Raw genomic sequence first — 17467 nt, 5'->3', positions numbered from 1 at the left:
GTACTCGTCTATACAATTGCAACAACTGTAACAAATGTTTTAAAGATAAAATCTATATTCTCACATGCTTATTCAGCGATGGAGCAACAGCCAATTAGATTCAATTTCCGCCACACATTCTCCTACGCCACTCCATTGACTCTCTGCTTCTCACACCGAACAATCAAGCTAAGAGATTAAGCGATCGAAAACCCTTGTAATGATTTTTTATCAGTAATGCCACTTCAGAAAATCAAAAAGGTCGAAAAGGCTCCCTCTGTATAAAGAAAGTCACATCTCTTTTCCTCCATTCTTCTTCCTCTTCAAACATACCCCATACACTCTCTGTCTTCTCTCCATTCTCTGAGATTCCACGTAGAGACAAACAAGACGAGTGTCTCCATACAACAACATAGAAAGGAATAGAAAAATCAAGGGTTTCTTTATCGAAATCAAAGACAGTCCGCCACTTTTGCCCATATTATCTGGATTTATTATCGAATCATATATCAGGATTACAACACCTTCTCCACTCTCAACGCACCGATTACTACGGGTAGTTTCGCGCTAAGCAAAAATTTCATTCCCACAAATCCTTATCGACAACTTTTCTCCCCCTCTTCTTCTCTTCTTTTACAATGCCTTCTATCGAAACACCATCGAACCCAACAACAACAGGAAAGATGGCTGAAAACAAGAACTCGATCAAGGTCTTAGATGACTTAATGTCGAAGTTGTCTGTTTCGAAAGAGCAGACTGACATTAACGCTGCCACTCATAACCTCGCCATTTTCATTAATGGTAACATCGAGGAGAATGATGCCCCCACCAAGTATGTATTTCCGACTACAACTTTCAAATTTTCATCGAAGAGGAGAGACGGAATAGATGCGGTTGAATATCTGTCAAAGACTTGACACTTGAGACGCTCTTTCACCACCTTTTCCTATCGGTGTGCAATCTCACGGTCGCACCTAAAATCTTCGTTCAAATTTTTTTCATTTTCAGCTTTACTAACAATGTGTCCTTTGCAGAACTGTCGAGGCTTTGAAGAAGCAATTGGCAAACAAGAAGGATGCCAACGTCAGAGAACGCGCTCTCAATGCCATTCAGGCAATTGCCGAGCACTCTGAAGTCTCTGCTGCCGTCGAGCCATACCTCATCGTCCTCCTCGGTCCCGTGCTCAACTCTGTTGGTGACAAGATGGTCCCAGTCAAGAACGCTGCACAAGCAGCCGCCTTGGCCATCGTTAAGGCCGTCAACCCAAATGCTGTCAAGGCAATCCTCCCACCTATCATCAAATCCATCCTCGAAGCTCAAAAATGGCCCGAAAAGATGACCGGTCTTGACTGTATCGAGGCTCTCGTCGAGTCAGCACCAACTCAATTAGCTCTTAGAGTTCCAGATCTTATTCCAGTCGTTTCCGAATCGATGTGGGATACCAAGCCAGAAGTCAAGAAGAGAGCATACAATATCATGGAGAAAGTTTGCGGACTTATCGTCAACAAAGATATCGAACGTTTCATTCCAGAGTTGATCAAGTGTATCGCCAAGCCAGAGAACGTCCCAGAAACTGTCCACTTGCTCGGTGCTACCACTTTCGTCACTGACGTCCACGAGCCAACCTTGGCTATCATGGTTCCTCTTTTGGATCGTGGTCTCAACGAGCGTGAGACTGCCATCAAGAGAAAGTCTGCTGTCATCATTGACAACATGTGCAAGTTGGTCGAGGACCCCAACATTGTCGCTGCTTTCTTGCCAAAATTGATGCCAGGTCTCATCAAGAACTACGAGAACTTGGCTGATCCTGAGGCTCGTGAAAAGACCAAGCAAGGTCTTGACACCATCAAGCGTGTCGGTGCTGTCGGTGCCGACGGAAAGATCCCTGAACCATCAAACGCTGGCCAAGTCTCCACTGTCGAGGCCATTCTCAAGGATATCCTCAGCTCCAACAAGAATGCTCTCAAATTCGAGCCAATCATTACATACATCGCCGCCATCGCTGGTCAACTCATCGATGAGAAGGATGCCGACTCCCACAGCTGGACTTCCAACCTCAAGCCATTCATCGTCGCAATCACCGGCGAGAAGGACGCTCAATCAGTTGTTGACAACCTTCGCAAGCGTGCCTCCCCAGGTGCCGAGGCTGAGGATGCCGAAGAGGCCGATGATGAGGAGGGTGAGGATCTTTGCAACTGCACCTTCAACTTGGCATACGGTGCTAAGATTCTTCTCAACCAAACTCATCTCCGTCTTAAGCGTGGTCAACGATATGGTCTTTGCGGTCCTAACGGTTCCGGAAAGTCTACCCTCATGCGTGCTATCAACAACGAGCAAGTTGAGGGTTTCCCAAAGAAGAGTGAAGTTAAGACTGTGTTCGTTGAGCACGATCTCGATTCCGCTGATACTGAGCAAACTACCATTGCCTGGACCATGAAGAAGCTCAAGGAGGTCGGTGTCGAAACTTCCCAAGATGAAGTCGAGAAGCAATTGAAGGAGTTCGGTTTCACCCCAGAGATGACCAACAACTTGATTACCGCTCTCTCCGGTGGATGGAAGATGAAGTTGGCTCTTTGCCGTGCTGTTTTCGAGGCTCCAGATATTCTCCTCTTGGACGAGCCTACTAACCATTTGGATGTCAAGAACGTCAAGTGGCTCGAAGATTACCTCCAAAACTCTCCATGTACCTCTATCATCGTTTCCCACGACTCCGCTTTCTTGGATAACGTCTGTCAACACATCATTCACTACGAGCGATTCAAGCTTAAGAGATACCGTGGTAACTTGAAGGAGTTCGTCAAGAAGTGTCCACAAGCCAAATCTTACTACGAGCTTGGTGCTTCTGAGATGGAATTCAAGTTCCCTGAGCCAGGTTTCCTCGAGGGTGTCAAGACCAAGGCTAAGGCCATTGTTCGTGTCAGCAAGATGTCCTTCCAATATGAGGGTACTCCAAAACCACAAATTTCCGATATCTCCTTCCAATGTTCTCTCGGTTCCCGTATCGCCGTCATTGGTCCTAACGGAGCTGGAAAATCCACTTTGATCAACGTTCTCACTGGTGAACTTATCCCAACTGTCGGTGAGGTCTATACCCACGAGAACATCCGTATCGCCTACATTAAACAACACGCCTTCGCCCATATCGATCACCATCTCGAGAAGACTCCATCCGAATATATTCAATGGCGTTTCCAAACTGGTGAAGATCGTGAAACTATGGACAGAGCCAACAAGATTGTCACTGATGAGGATGAGAAGGCTATGGACAAGATTTACAAGATTGAAGGTACTCAACGTCGTGTTATTGGTATCCACTCCCGTCGTAAGTTCAAGAACTCTTACGAGTATGAATGTTCGTTCGCTCTCGGAGAGAACGTTGGCATGAAGAACGAGAGATGGGTTCCTATGATGACTGCAGACAACGCTTGGATCCCACGTACTGAGATCTTGGCTTCCCATCAAAAGATGGTTGCTGAAGTTGATCAAAAGGAGGCTCTTGCCAGTGGTCAATTCAGACCTTTGGTTAGAAAGGAAATTGAACAGCACTGCGCCAACTTCGGCTTGGATGCTGAGTTGGTTTCTCACTCCCGTATGTTGGGTCTCTCTGGAGGTCAACGTGTCAAGGTTGTTCTCGCTGCTTGCTCGTGGCAACGTCCTCATTTGATTGTTCTTGATGAGCCTACCAACTATTTGGACCGTGATTCTCTCGGTGCCTTGTCCAAGGCTCTTAAGAGCTTCGAGGGTGGTGTTATTATCATTACACACAGCGCTGAGTTCACCAAGAACATCACTGAGGAAGTCTGGGCCGTATTGGATGGAAAGATGGTTGCATCTGGACATAATTGGGTACAGGGTCAAGGATCCGGACCTCGCCTGAAGGGAGAAGATGCTGATGAAGAGGAGAAGTTCGATGCCATGGGCAACAAGATTGTATCTACCAAGAAGAAGGCGAAGTTGTCCTCTGCTGAACTTCGTAAGAAGAAAAAGGATCGCATGGCCCGTCGCAAGAGAGGAGAGGAAGTTTTCACGGATGAAGATGAATAGATTGAAGGTGCCTGGCATACTGGAGATAGATAGACCGATGAGAATGAATTACCACGAAAGTGCTCCAACCAAACAAAAATGGGCTAGAGGAATAGATTTTTAATGACACAATTTCAGTTAAACATATCAAATGGCTCATCACACTAAATGAATACTTACGTGATACATGTTTTAAGTAGAAGACACTGTAAGATTAAACAAAACTCTACAAACAAGCCCTATGCTTCAAAGTTAGCAAGGAAACTGAATCTTCATCCTACGAGTCATTAATAATTCCATCGAACTTCGTTACTGACAGTCTACAGATAGACAGGAATTGGTGAAGCATATTGTGTTCAGATGAATTGTTGCATATGTTTCAATACCTTCAATTTCACATTTCGTTATATAGGGCAATAGTATATAATCTACTTCTTCATCTAACATTTTTTCTTTAATATTCGCTTTGCATTTTCATCGATAGTAGTCTCAAACTCGTAGATCTAGTCCTTATATTCAATTTCATAACTAGCTTTTAACCTCTTAAATTCTAGTTCTTATATTATTTAATCTCAATACAATTTATAATTAAATTATTTTATAATATATTTTATCGATAAGTAGATCATATCAATAAATAAATCACTTTTACCTTAATTCACTTATTCAAAACTATGTTATTCAATTCAATTAAAGATTATTAAATTAAAAAATATAATTGGAATATTGAAATTTATTATTTTATCATGGGGCAAGGGATAGGTCCTAGGTAAAATATATGATACTCTACAAAAATGAAAGAAAGTATTGAACAAGCACCGACTATATAAAGCATGAATGTTTAAAGAATCTACAAGACTACGCTGTTGAACCCGTAACAATACCTCCCCCTAATGGTTTGTTTATTTCAAGTAAGCAGAAGAATTGATACTACAATGCTTACCATTATGGTTAAATCAAATGAACAAAGAAAATAAACAGATTCCTATTCATTAATTACTTGACCCACCCCTGCTGTGCCATTTTCCCCCCCTGCCGGCAGGCTTCGTCTCCTTCAGGAAAATTTGACCTTTTTCTGCCGGGTCGATCTTCGAGCTGGTGGTCTTACTGTATCTGTTCCTGGTAAAAGTATCTCTTTCGCAGTAGGGTCGTCTAAGACCCATTTCGGTGGTCCAGGTTTCTCGGGGTGTAAGTGATGGTATTGAGCTACAACCTTCTCGTCGCTTTTTAAATCTAAAGCTGGTTGCCAAGTTGGGGCATAGTGTCTCCATTTGACTAGATAGTGATATCCATCCTCATTGTGGTTATCTAGTATTCCTTCAAATACCCACTTCTGAACAGATTCATCCTCGCTATCCTCCCTTTCAAGAACTCTACTGAGTTTCGTCCAAGACTCCGAATTATTGATCTTGATTTGCGCAAGGAAACGTTTGGCATCATACACTGAAATAAATAGAAAGTGATGAAAGACAGGGAAGATTCGTACATTTTCCAGCAGCTGAATAAAACCAGAATATAGGTATACCTTAATGATTTCGTAGGGACCGGTCCATTTATCATCCAACTTCTTGACTTTTCGGGATGTTTTCATATTCTTTGTATTAACAGACACCTTCTACCCTATACAATAGCGTGGTGAATCAGCTCGATGTCTATTCGCATACTCCTCATAAGCAGCTACAGCTTGTTGAGCAAGCGCTCAAAGTTGGTCCAAGATCCTTTCCATTCTCTCTGCTGTTTTATTGTCCTTGAAGAACTCGCGCTTCTAGATTAAGGTCATCTCCAATACACAAGACTTACTTGGTTCTACTCCAATATGCAAATTGAAACCATAATTAACAAAGAATGAAAAACAACCAGTGGTCTCCGGGACCACATTGTTAAACGCAAATTTTGCTAACAATAACCATTCCATCCAATCATCTTAATGGAAGTTCACAAATGCACACAAGTATTACTCAAGAACCGAATTGATACACTCCGTCTGGCCATCCGTCTGCAGATGAAATGCTGAAGAATATTTAAGAGTAACCGCTAAGCGCTCGGACAACTGTATACAGAATTCCGATACAAATTGTGTCCCTCGATTCAAGATAATGTTGTCTGGTAGATCATAAAGTGCATATATTCAACTAATAAAGCCATTGACTAACTTCTCTATAGTTAAAGTTCTCATACCAATAAAGTGACACATCTTCGTCAATCTACATACGACAACAAGAATATGCTTGTGTGCAGAACTGTTGTATTGACTTTCCGGGAGAGTAGTAATATAGTCAATCGATATATCAGACCATGCACGGAACGGGACAGGAAGAGGTCGTAAGAACCCCGGTGGGGCTGACTTCGAAGCTTTAGTACGCGTGCAAAGCTCACACGCCTGTACATATGCGCCAATCTCTTGGTGCACCTTTGGCCACCAATAAGTTCTAGCAATTAGATCAATCGTCTCTGTACGACCTGAATGGCCGGCCTGGCCTGAGGAATGCATTCTATAAATTATCTGCACCTTTAATTCGTCATCCGATGGTACCTAAAGCTTTTCCCAGTCATATATCCTATTGTTAATCACAGTGCAGTCCTGCATAGCAACCCTCAGCACCGCTCGGAATTCCGCCGGCCACTCCCGCACATATGGGTCATTGATTGCAGTGATCAACTGCTGTGCCATATTAGATCTCGAACAGGCTTTATCAATCTATTCATCGATAGATCTTTCCTCAATTGGCATTAGCAGATCTACTGGTACCAAATTCATTCCCTCTGTTAGCTCTTTATGCAAATCGATATCAAATCTCTTGCTAGGTAGGACTATCCTCTCTCGATTCTTCAAGCGCTCATTATCAGGGTTCGAAGAGTCGGGTCTGTCTTCTCTTTTGCGATTTAGCGTGTCAGGCCGGATGGCCTTGGTTCCTCGTCGATACACAACGCGAAAGTTATAATGAGATAAGAATTCGGACCATCTAACTTGTTGTTGATTCAAGGCTTTCGTCATCATGAAATACTCCAAGTTTTCGTAATCTGTAAGAATTTCGAACTCTTATTGTGAACCTTGCAACTCCAGTCTCCATTCCTCTATTGGTTTAATTATCGCAAGAAGCTCCTTATTATAGATTTCGTAATTGCACTCCGATATTGAATGCTTTGTTAAAAAGTAAGCTACTAGTTGCAAAACACTCTCCTTGTTATATTGTGAAAGTACTCCCCCAAACACCCAATCCGAAGCATTTGTCTTCAAAACGGTGTACTTATTGCGATCGAAATATACGAGGACTAATTTTGTAGTAACGATTAAACTCAAATATCTTATAGATATGGTTTCGAACTCGCATTTGCTAATACCCTGTAGTAGCAAAATTAATATTTTCGATGAAAAGAAATTCAATATAAATCTCTATATAAATTTTATTATATATATTACGATTATAATATATATCTTTGTTAGTGATGAAATAAATGTTTCATTATTAACGAATATTTGCTGCTCTAAATGAAACTCGTTTAATATTGACTTTTAATAGAAAAAAAAAGAAAATGGGGGGCTCTAAAGGGTTTTAGAGATTCCAGAATTCAATGAATATTAGAATTGAAGGAAAGATGGATGGAAGAGGAATGAGTGTAAAAACTAAAAGGAGAAAGAAAGCAAGTGTAAAAACTATAAAGTAAATAAAAGACATTAGCCGAAAGCTTAAAGGGGAAAGAAGTAAAGGTTAAATCGCCCACTTACCTCACTTTCAATTTCTTCTTCAATCAAAAGCTTTACCACTGTACTTTATTATACAGAATGTACTATACATATGCATTTTCTACTTAGCTCTAATCTATATATTCATATCCAATTCAATCACTAATTGAATTCAAAATGAATAAAGTATTGATCATCCTAAACTAGAATTCAAGAATTTCACCAAATCCTTTTGGAATAAAATTTTCTAATCGTTTATGAAAGAAATAGCCTCCTAATCAATACTTTAAAAACGCTTTTTTCAATACATTATAAAAATATTGAATATTTTCTTAGACTGACAAAGCGGCCACTTCGTCAATCGCGGATTCTGCCACCACAGGGTATAATGGTTTTAATAAGTAGAGATCTGCTATCTATAGAGCTAAGTTGTAAAGGCTCCTTGCTGACTATAGTGCGTCTTATCCATTCATTATCCTATATCGACCTTCATGAGCGACTTAGTGTGGAGATTGGACTTTTCCCTTATAGTCATTGATAGATGATATTGAGGTATCTCTGGAAGGCGTGTTGGAAGCACTCTCAGATGGTACCAAATACTCATCCTCTACGAATCCCTGAAGTGCATTCAGGTGCTGTCTTGGATAAAGGGAGGCTTGGCCATTGTTGTTGTAGTTGTTTCCAGAACCGTATTCCTGGAAGTCATTTCGGTTGTAGGAACTATTTCGATTACCAGAGTATTGACTAGCACGACCAGGGGCACCACGGTATGCACCGCGGCCACCAACAGATCCCCTATTGGAACCTCTAGATACCCTCTGCGAATCGGCTTGCTTCTTGGCATTACAGTCCCATACCGAGTGGCCCGGTTTCTTACAGTAGTGGCAAAGGCCGAGACGACGTTCTTCCTCACGCTGCTGATCTCGATTCTGTGTTTTAAACGCATCGAGATCCATAGGGTCAGATGGCGTAGGTGTGACAGCAGCACGGTTCGAGGATGAGTGTGTATAATTCATGTTCGCACTTGAGGACATGAGATGTTCCGTCTCATGCAAGTTCTGGCTCCAATTTTCAAACTTCTGTTTCCAACCTGCAACATCGTCAAGCTCGCAGTGATTTGAGTCTCCCATGAGTAATCGTTGGAGATTGGGCGGGACTTTCAGTTTCATTGCCGCAACCATCTCACGAGGCGGCTCGTGACAAGCTGTGTCGAGGTGCTCCAACTGTATATAGAAGGCGGAGAATGCTTGTCGGACATCTTGAGTTTATCAAACCGGATTGAAGCTTCTCATGCAACGTCGACTGAAATATAGAGTTTATCGAGTTTGTCGAGGAACGAATCTGCAGTAATATACAGCGATGTGCCATTAATGATATCATTTATATCGATCAGTCTTTCCTGTCATGGCCTACCATCGATTAGGGAAGCTAGATGCAGAAGTTTTTTCTCCGTGTCGAAAACTGTTGGGTCAACTTTCCAACAAATCTGTAAGCCTTGTTTCCATGCGGTATGCTCCTCTTGCCGAGCTATAATTCCCACTTTCTCTCCTTTGAGCGGTCCAGGGTTCCTCGAGTTTTGACGGCGACTTCTGCCACCACCTCCCTGAAAAGGAACATGTAGTGGATCTTGTGCTACCTGGGCTTGTAGTAACTGTATCAATTGTAGTTGGGTTTGTAATTGGCTGTCCACTGCGGCCTTGAGTACACGCTCTGTATCTGGGTCATGCTGGAGTGTCCGATGAGCTTGTTCAAGCGTCTGTAGTGTAGCAGAGAGGGAGTCCAAGGTATTTTTAACAACGTTTCATAGATGATTGATGTAAGTCTTTTGTTTCGGTGTTAGTGTTCGTAAAGGGGAGGAGCTGTGAAGATCATGATCCCGAAGATTGACTAGCTTTGCTGCCAACCATTGCCATTCCCCGAAAGCTGTATTAATATCAGCCCGAACCTCGTCGGGATTCAATAGTGGTGGTGATCCCTCCGCAGAAACTCCAGAAGTATCCATGTCTAAAACAAAAGCAAAACAATGAAGAGATCAAAGACGAGGACGAAGAGAAGAACGAAGAGAAGAACGAAGAGAAGAACGAAGACCAAGAAACGCGAGGATTGAAAAGTGCAATAAAAGGTGTTGCAGAAACCTACCGTCCACGTTCGAAGCAGTTGGAAGGACTCTTTTAAGAAAAATTTTCAGATCAGATTGCTATTAGAATAGCAACGGGATCTTTTTAAAGGTAGAATATACTATCACGGGGCGAGGAATGGGTTCTAGGTAAGATGTATGGTATTCTACAAGGATGGAAGAAGGCGCTGGAAGAGCGCCGACTATATAGGGTATGGATGCTTAAGGCATCCACAAGACTACGCTGTTGAACCCGTGACGATAGTTCAAATTTACCTTTTTAATTTATATTATGCTTTTGAGGGAGTATTGGAAATATCAATTATATTGTATTGTATTGTTTATAATATTGTGTTAGGATGAATAATAGTAATGAATCAACTAGTATATTGTGGCACCAAGACTTTTCATTGCTTTTCTATAACTATACAAATTATATAATTTATATATATGCAGATCTCATTCGATATACAATAGATCCAAAAGGTTCATTATTATATACCTAATTGAGCCAATTACATTTTGTTTTATAACAAAACCTCTTTCTTTACATTTTGTATTCCGAGAAGTGTTTGTTTTTTTTTATATTGTTTATTCGGAATATGGGTTGTATTGTTGTATTATTGTATGTTCGATTCTGTATTGCATTTCAAAAGTAATTCCAATCTTATTTAGATATTATAAATAATAAATAAACAAATGACGGTATTCTTATATGTTTCACTATCTTATTAATAAATCATTGATAATTTTATAAAAGGGGTTTTCTTGTTTTTGATATATCTTTTATAATCAGATTATTCTTTTTTATTTATTTATATAAAGATAACTGCACTGCAATTCATCACTTTAGCTATTATCACTAATCGATTCGCAATAGCCTTTTCCGTATTAGTTATCTTTATTTGCCTTCAATATTCTAAACGAATTGCTATCTCTTTTAATAATGAATTTTGTTATTTTGATAAAGGTTCTGCTATTAAATATAGTTATTATTGCAAACAAAAGAAAGTCTGTCTCCTAATATCTCTTTGCTTTGTTTTTAATATAAATCTCTTATATTAGACTTATACTTTTTGATGCTTTATTTTGGATAATAACTAAGAGAATGAAAACACCTTTGAGGTGATAATTCATTGGTGTAATCGATATATCAAGGTAGTAAAGGCTTTTCTTCGAAAAAAGATTAAATAAGGGGGGATTTACAAATTATAGTTTGTAAAGGAATTGATTCTTCTTTTGGTATTCAAATTGAATAGAATTGGTGATCTTATAAAGCGTATTGTAAATTCGTATTGATTCATTGTCAATTGTTTTACTTTTGTTTTTTGGTGCTATTGATAATTGATTTGATAGTTCTTAGAATAACCTATCTATCTTGAATATCACTGCTGCAGTTTCTATTATATTATTAATCACTGTTTTAAATTTAAATAAAGAAAGGGAGTTTATAGCTTCGGTTATATATCCTCGTGTTGTATACATTGTTGCTGATATATTATAAAATGTTTAAGCTTTTTTGGGGCTTTTAGATAGTAATCAGGGCTTGAATATAATAGCTGGTTCCTTAGGTTATTATTATGCTTTTGTTTTATCGAATTGGATAGGCCTTGTTGTTTTTATGATAGTTTAGTAAGGCTTTTAAAAAGGTTTTGCGAAGTTGAAGAGAAGTGTAATTGTAGATTTTAATGAATCCGAAGAATCTATTTCTGAAGAGAATGATATATCGGATTAATTTTATCAGACTATTGATATCTTGTATTATTCTTTGAATGAAAGTGTATTAACTTTATTGTTTGAAAGCTTGGATAGAAAGAATGCTTCTTTTATTATATTTTATTATTTTCGATTTAATAAGTTTGTAATTAGATTTGCTATTCCCCTTTCCATTTCTAAATCATTATAATTTGTTTCTTACAATATATTGATACCCTGTTTTCATTTTATAAGCTTTCTTAAATCCCAAAAAAGGGCTTCCAATACTATTCAACAAATCTATATTAATAAATCTAATAGTTAAATAGATTCATTTCAAAAGCTTTGCTTTAAGAATTCTAATATAAAACAGATTTCCAAAAGATAACAGATTGCTATTGGTTTTTTAATAGAAACTTGTTTTATTAATAAGATTTGCAAAAACAAAAAGGAAGGAGTTGATAATCAAAATGAAATTAATAAAGAAGATAAGATTAATTAGATTGGGTTTGCAAATCCTAAGGAATATATTAGCAATATAAATTCTATCCTTTTTGATAATCGAGATATTACAACTAACCTTTTAGATTAAACAAATGAATTAGGAAATTGATTTCAATCTTTTAAAATTCTCTTTATATAATAAATCATTTGGATTTGATTATTAATATATTATAAATTCAAAGGAGTTATTCTTTTTGATTTCTTTATTGAATAATCCTTTTTAAATAATTTAATATAATATATATATTCTAAATATAAATTTTGTAAGATCTTTTTGTATTAAATATTTTTAAGCTTTTTTTTTGTTTTCTTTTTTTTCTATATTAATAATACTTTTTTTTTATAATATTCTTTTATTATTACTTTTACATTTTCTAAATTATAAAATACTTCCTATATATTTTCCATTAATTAATAACTCTTCCATTACATTAGATATTATACACCTTTATTTCTTTTTCTATATACTAAAATCCTTTCCACTTTATATTCTATATAATTATCAATTTCTTCTAATAGCAATAAATCAGTGGTATCCTATTATTCATATTATAATTCGAATAAGAAGATATAGAATACATTATAGATTTTATAAATAAACAATAATCTAAATTCATATATTTATTTATTAATTTTTATATTTATTATAATAAAAAAGTTTATAAATCAATCAAAGAATTTTTTCTTAAATTACAATTGTTTAATATTCTTTATACTTAATATCACCTTATCCTCAATATTATATTGTTATAATAATTTCTTTATAATATTCTTGTTTTTCTAATTGATTATTGATTTCTAGAATTCTTTCAACTTTTCTCTTTCTTTCTTTAAAGTATTGATATACTTACATATTACCAATGCCCTTTCCTCTAAATCAATATCCTTACTAATATAATAGAATATAAATTGAAATCTATATATAATTTAAAATAAACTTATATTAATTATACTATATTATATCATATTATATATAAATTCAATAAAAGATAATAATAATATCTAATTGTTTTATCTATAATTGATATAGCAATTTATATAATAAATCAAATTTTGATTTTGTTATTCAATTTAATTATTAATTTACAAATAAAATATTATCAACAATTTACAATAGATTTGTAAATAAAATATTAGATTATTTCAAAATTTATTAATGAATTGTAATTCCCTATTAGAAACTATATCTTCTAGTATATTAAAATCTTTAAATATTATACTGATTATAATATTAGCTAATTCAAAAGATAATATTATCTTATTGATAGTAATATATCAAATTAGCTTTATAAATCTATTAATTATTATTAAAATAAAATTGTATATATATTTTTTATATTTCGAAAAAAATAAATCTATAATAAAATCTATAGTTATCTTTTTTCAAAATCTTTTTAAAATAGAAAGGATTTGTAATTCACTATATAACTTATATCTTTTAATAGCGGTTTATTAATATATTATATATATTTTGATATATTATTTGATATCTTTTCTTATTGAAAGTCAATAATATTTAGATTTTAATATTTCCAATGTTTTAATAATATTTTAATAATCTTTAATAAGATTATTATAATATATTTCTAAGATTTCTATTCTGAAAGTATTATCTAATAGTATATATATGTTTTTCTTATATTTAAGGAGCTTATCGGCGTCCATCTATTATAATAAAGCGTTTTCAATGGAATATAATCTTTATCTTAGATATTCTTTATTCTTTATAAAATCGTTTTCTTTTTGAAATTGTAATAAAGCTTTTCCTATCAATTCTAATATAGATTCGAATATCATTTTGTCGGATATAAAAATATTAGCAATTCAATATAATATCGATTATTTGTAATCAGTTTTTATTAATAAAATTAACTATTTATATAATAATAAGCTATATCTTTTTCTTTGTAAACGATTAATAATAATATATAAAAGTTCCGTTTTCACAATAGATTTGTAAAATAAATTCACAATAATTGCAATACTTTTTAATTTATTTTAGAATATAGATAGTATATCATTGATACCCTTCATATCGATAATATAATCAAGGCAATACAATAATCTATCGACTGAATTCAATTTCCCTACTCTATATACTATTTCAAAATTGTAAATTACTAATACTTCTGTTTATTTAGTTTATCTATTATTAAAAATCTTTTTCATTATAAAATATTATAAATTATTATAATTCGATTTCATTATAATTGTATATCAATTATTTATTAAGTAATAATATTATTATATAAATACAATATATATTACTAATAATTCCTAATTGTAAATGAAGTATTATTATTCTATAAAATTTAATTTTCTTGAATAGAATATGATAAAGTGTTATTATTATATCAGTGCTTTTATAATCCCTTCTTCGAATAATTACAATAGAATATATTCTAAAGCAAATATTAATAAATCGATTTCAATTATAATACAAAGTGATAATTCGAAATGCTTAAGTATTAATATTATAATAAATGCTTTCTTTAATATTTCAAATGTATTTTGGATTTCCTTTGTTTATATAAACTTCTTTATTATTTTATCTTTTTTTATTCCTTTTATAAAAACAATCATTCTATAAACTATTATCGAATAGGTTTTGATAAATTATTGATAAAAGTTTGTAAAGTTTAAAAACACTTATAGTTTTTTAAGATTTATAGATATTGATTATTCTATAATAATTTGAATACAATTAGATTTTATTATCACTCCTGCTTTTGAAATAACAAATCCTAGGAATTCAATCTTATAAATATAAAAGATATATTTTTTCAGTTTTGTAAATAGTTTGTATTTTATAAAGTATTTAAGAATTTTGTAGACATCCTATATATAACTTTCTCTATCCTTAAAGTAAATCAGGATATTATTTAAATATATTATATATATAATATTTATCAAGTTTGATAATATTTGATTAATATATATTTAGAATATTGTTGGAGTATTGGTTAGGCCGAATGGTATAACTAAGTATTTGAATTATTTATATTATATATAGAATGCTATTTTCTATTTGTCGTTTTTTTTAATACAAATATAGTAATAAGTATTTTATAGATTCAATTTAGTAAAAACGATATCTTATTGAAATCGATTTAAGAACTTATTAATTAGGAATAATAGAATTCGATCCTTTTTGATTATCCTATTTAGATCTTAGTAATTGATACAAAATCAATAGCTTTCCCTTTTCTTGAGAACAAATATAATTAGTATTTTTATTGAACTAATGGATTTCCTTATCTATCCCTTTTTTTGATATTCTATTAAATATTCCCTTAATATTATTAATTCCTTTTCAAATAAAAAATAGATTAATCCTTAAAAAGGTTTCGAATTGATTTCGAAATCAATACAATGCTTTATTGAGTAGTATTTTAATAAAGTATTGCTTTTTTTTTTGAAAAAGGTTTATTGATATTCTTAATATTCTTTAAAAATATTTAATATGGAGAGTGTAAATATTTAACAATATTTATTATTTTTACAATAATGGGGCTGGATTTCTAATAATATAATATATATATAAATATTCTTTTTTACTTTACTATAGAATTTGTTTATAAAAATCATTTCAAGATTATTAAAAAAGGGGTAATAATAAAGAGATATTGATTTCCAATTGATATTTGGGTTTATTACTTATAGCCAAAATAATTTAAATATAATATTAATTTTGAATAAGTTTAATATAATAGTAATAAATTTATAAATAAAGATTCTTTTCTTTTTTTTTTGATTTTTTATTTCGATAAAAAACTAATAATTACTATACGATAGTATTGTAATATTATTTGTAAATACTAAAGTTGTTTCTTTCTTAATAGATAATCAATTCTATTCAATATATTTGAATTATTGAATGATATTGATTTGTATTTCTGAATTGATAAAGTATCAAAATACTATCAGCTTATCTTTTAATTGGAATATTACTATAATAATAAAGATAATATATTTTTCTATTTAGGAACCCAATATTAATAGGATATTTAGAATAACAATTAGATTTAAGCATTTCCCTATCAAAAAAGTTGTAATATAATTCCTAAATATTTTCTAGATTTATAACTTCTTTTATAATATTAATATATAATAGGATTTCGGCAATTGAAAATATAATATCCCCTTTATTGATATTTATAATAAATAATATTCTTTATATAATCCACATACAATATTACAATAGATTTAATATTGACCAATTCATTTTTTTAAATCTTTTTTTAAATTAATTTCGAAAATCTTATAACAATATTTATTTATTATTTGATTTCGAAATAAACTTGTTTTAATAAATATTATAAATTTTAAAATGATTAGATTTATTTACAAAGTTTTTGTGATTTATTAATATCTTACTTATAATAAAGCTTATTTATATTTTCCAATTTACAAATTTATTTTATTAATTCGCCTTTGGATTCCAATTATTATAAAGATTTCAATATTCTTTTAATTATATATAAATATAGTTTTATAAGAAGCCTCTTTTTTTAAATACTATCCATCTTCAATTCAATATTCTTCTTTAAACTTTCCAAATAGTTTATAAATATATTTATTAATTGCCCTAATTGTTATTTTATATAAATAATTTATTAGATTATTTATTACTATCGATTCCCTTTATTTATAATAAAATCGTATATATATTCCTTAAAATCAAACTAGCTTAGACTAATATTAACTGACTTACTTTTATATCAATATTATATTAATAGAAATTGTTTCTCAAAATATTAGATAATATAATCGATTTTTTTCTTATTTATTAGAAAATAATATTTATTATTATTTCGAAATATAATCTCTATTTAAAAAAAGAAATCCTTTATCTTTCTAATATTCTCACTTATATATTTCTTTAGTCTTTATAATTTTAAAGGTTTTCCCTAATTGAATATAGTAACCTAGCGAATCAATAATGATGGGGCTACAATGCTATTATCATTGACCAAGGGGAGAATATATAAATTACATTCTATAGCCCTTTTATAAATCTATTTTATTTTTTTCATTTCCTTTATCATTTTATTAAACATCTTTTCTTAAATTAAACTATTTACAATATTGATTTATTATTATACCATTACTTAAGTATTAATAATTATTTCTTAAAGACTTTAATTATCTCCATTAATAAATTATTATTATTTCATTACTTGACTTTTATTATTATCATTTTAAAGAAACTCTTTAATATCTTTTTTTAATTAGTTTAAAATTATACTGAGGAATTCTTTACTATCTCTTTTGGATATTTTTTTTATAGAAATTATAATAATATTAATAATAATTCACTATTTAAATTAATTAATAAATTATTTTTTTTTTGAAAAATGAAAAGAATTATTAAAATAAATAATAATAATAAATCAATTAGTATATTATAGTATCAAGACTTTTCATTGCTTTTCTATAACTATGTAAATTATATAATTTATATA

General features: G+C 32.4%; 3 protein-coding genes across 3 annotated transcripts; 1 reads left to right on the top strand and 2 right to left on the bottom strand.

Moving 5' to 3' along the window:
- The first annotated feature begins 227 nt into the window (after nt 1-227).
- BCIN_12g04380 (hypothetical protein) lies at nt 228-4190 on the top strand. The gene is made up of 2 exons (XM_024696441.1): nt 228-811; nt 1014-4190. The coding sequence occupies exons 1-2, from the start codon at nt 618-620 to the stop codon at nt 4021-4023; spliced, it is 3204 nt and encodes a 1067-aa protein (XP_024552251.1). The 5' UTR covers nt 228-617; the 3' UTR covers nt 4024-4190.
- An 827-nt stretch (nt 4191-5017) lies between these two features.
- BCIN_12g04370 (hypothetical protein) lies at nt 5018-5693 on the bottom strand. The gene has a single exon (XM_001545859.2). The coding sequence runs from the start codon at nt 5591-5593 to the stop codon at nt 5057-5059; it is 537 nt and encodes a 178-aa protein (XP_001545909.1). The 5' UTR covers nt 5594-5693; the 3' UTR covers nt 5018-5056.
- Nucleotides 5694-8187: 2494 nt separating this feature from the next.
- Nucleotides 8188-8817, bottom strand: BCIN_12g04360 (hypothetical protein; the record flags this gene model as incomplete). The annotated part of the gene is made up of 1 exon (XM_001545857.2): nt 8188-8817. One exon carries the CDS (start codon nt 8815-8817, stop codon nt 8188-8190), a length of 630 nt encoding a protein of 209 aa, XP_001545907.2.
- Nucleotides 8818-17467: the final 8650 nt, after the last annotated feature.

Source organism: Botrytis cinerea, chromosome 12, assembly GCF_000143535.2.
Source record: "Botrytis cinerea B05.10 chromosome 12, complete sequence".
NCBI classification, from domain to species: domain Eukaryota; kingdom Fungi; phylum Ascomycota; class Leotiomycetes; order Helotiales; family Sclerotiniaceae; genus Botrytis; species Botrytis cinerea.
Note: the sequence above shows the minus strand (reverse complement) of the source record. Positions and strands in the feature narration are given on the sequence as shown.

Coding starts and splice junctions, on each gene's coding strand:
- BCIN_12g04380 (XM_024696441.1), top strand. CDS start 618: ATGCCTTCTATCGAAACACCATCGAACCCAACAACAACAGGAAAGATG. Junction 812..1,013: donor GAGAATGATGCCCCCACCAA/GTATGTATTTCC, acceptor TGTCCTTTGCAG/AACTGTCGAGGCTTTGAAGA.
- BCIN_12g04370 (XM_001545859.2), bottom strand. CDS start 5,593: ATGAAAACATCCCGAAAAGTCAAGAAGTTGGATGATAAATGGACCGGT.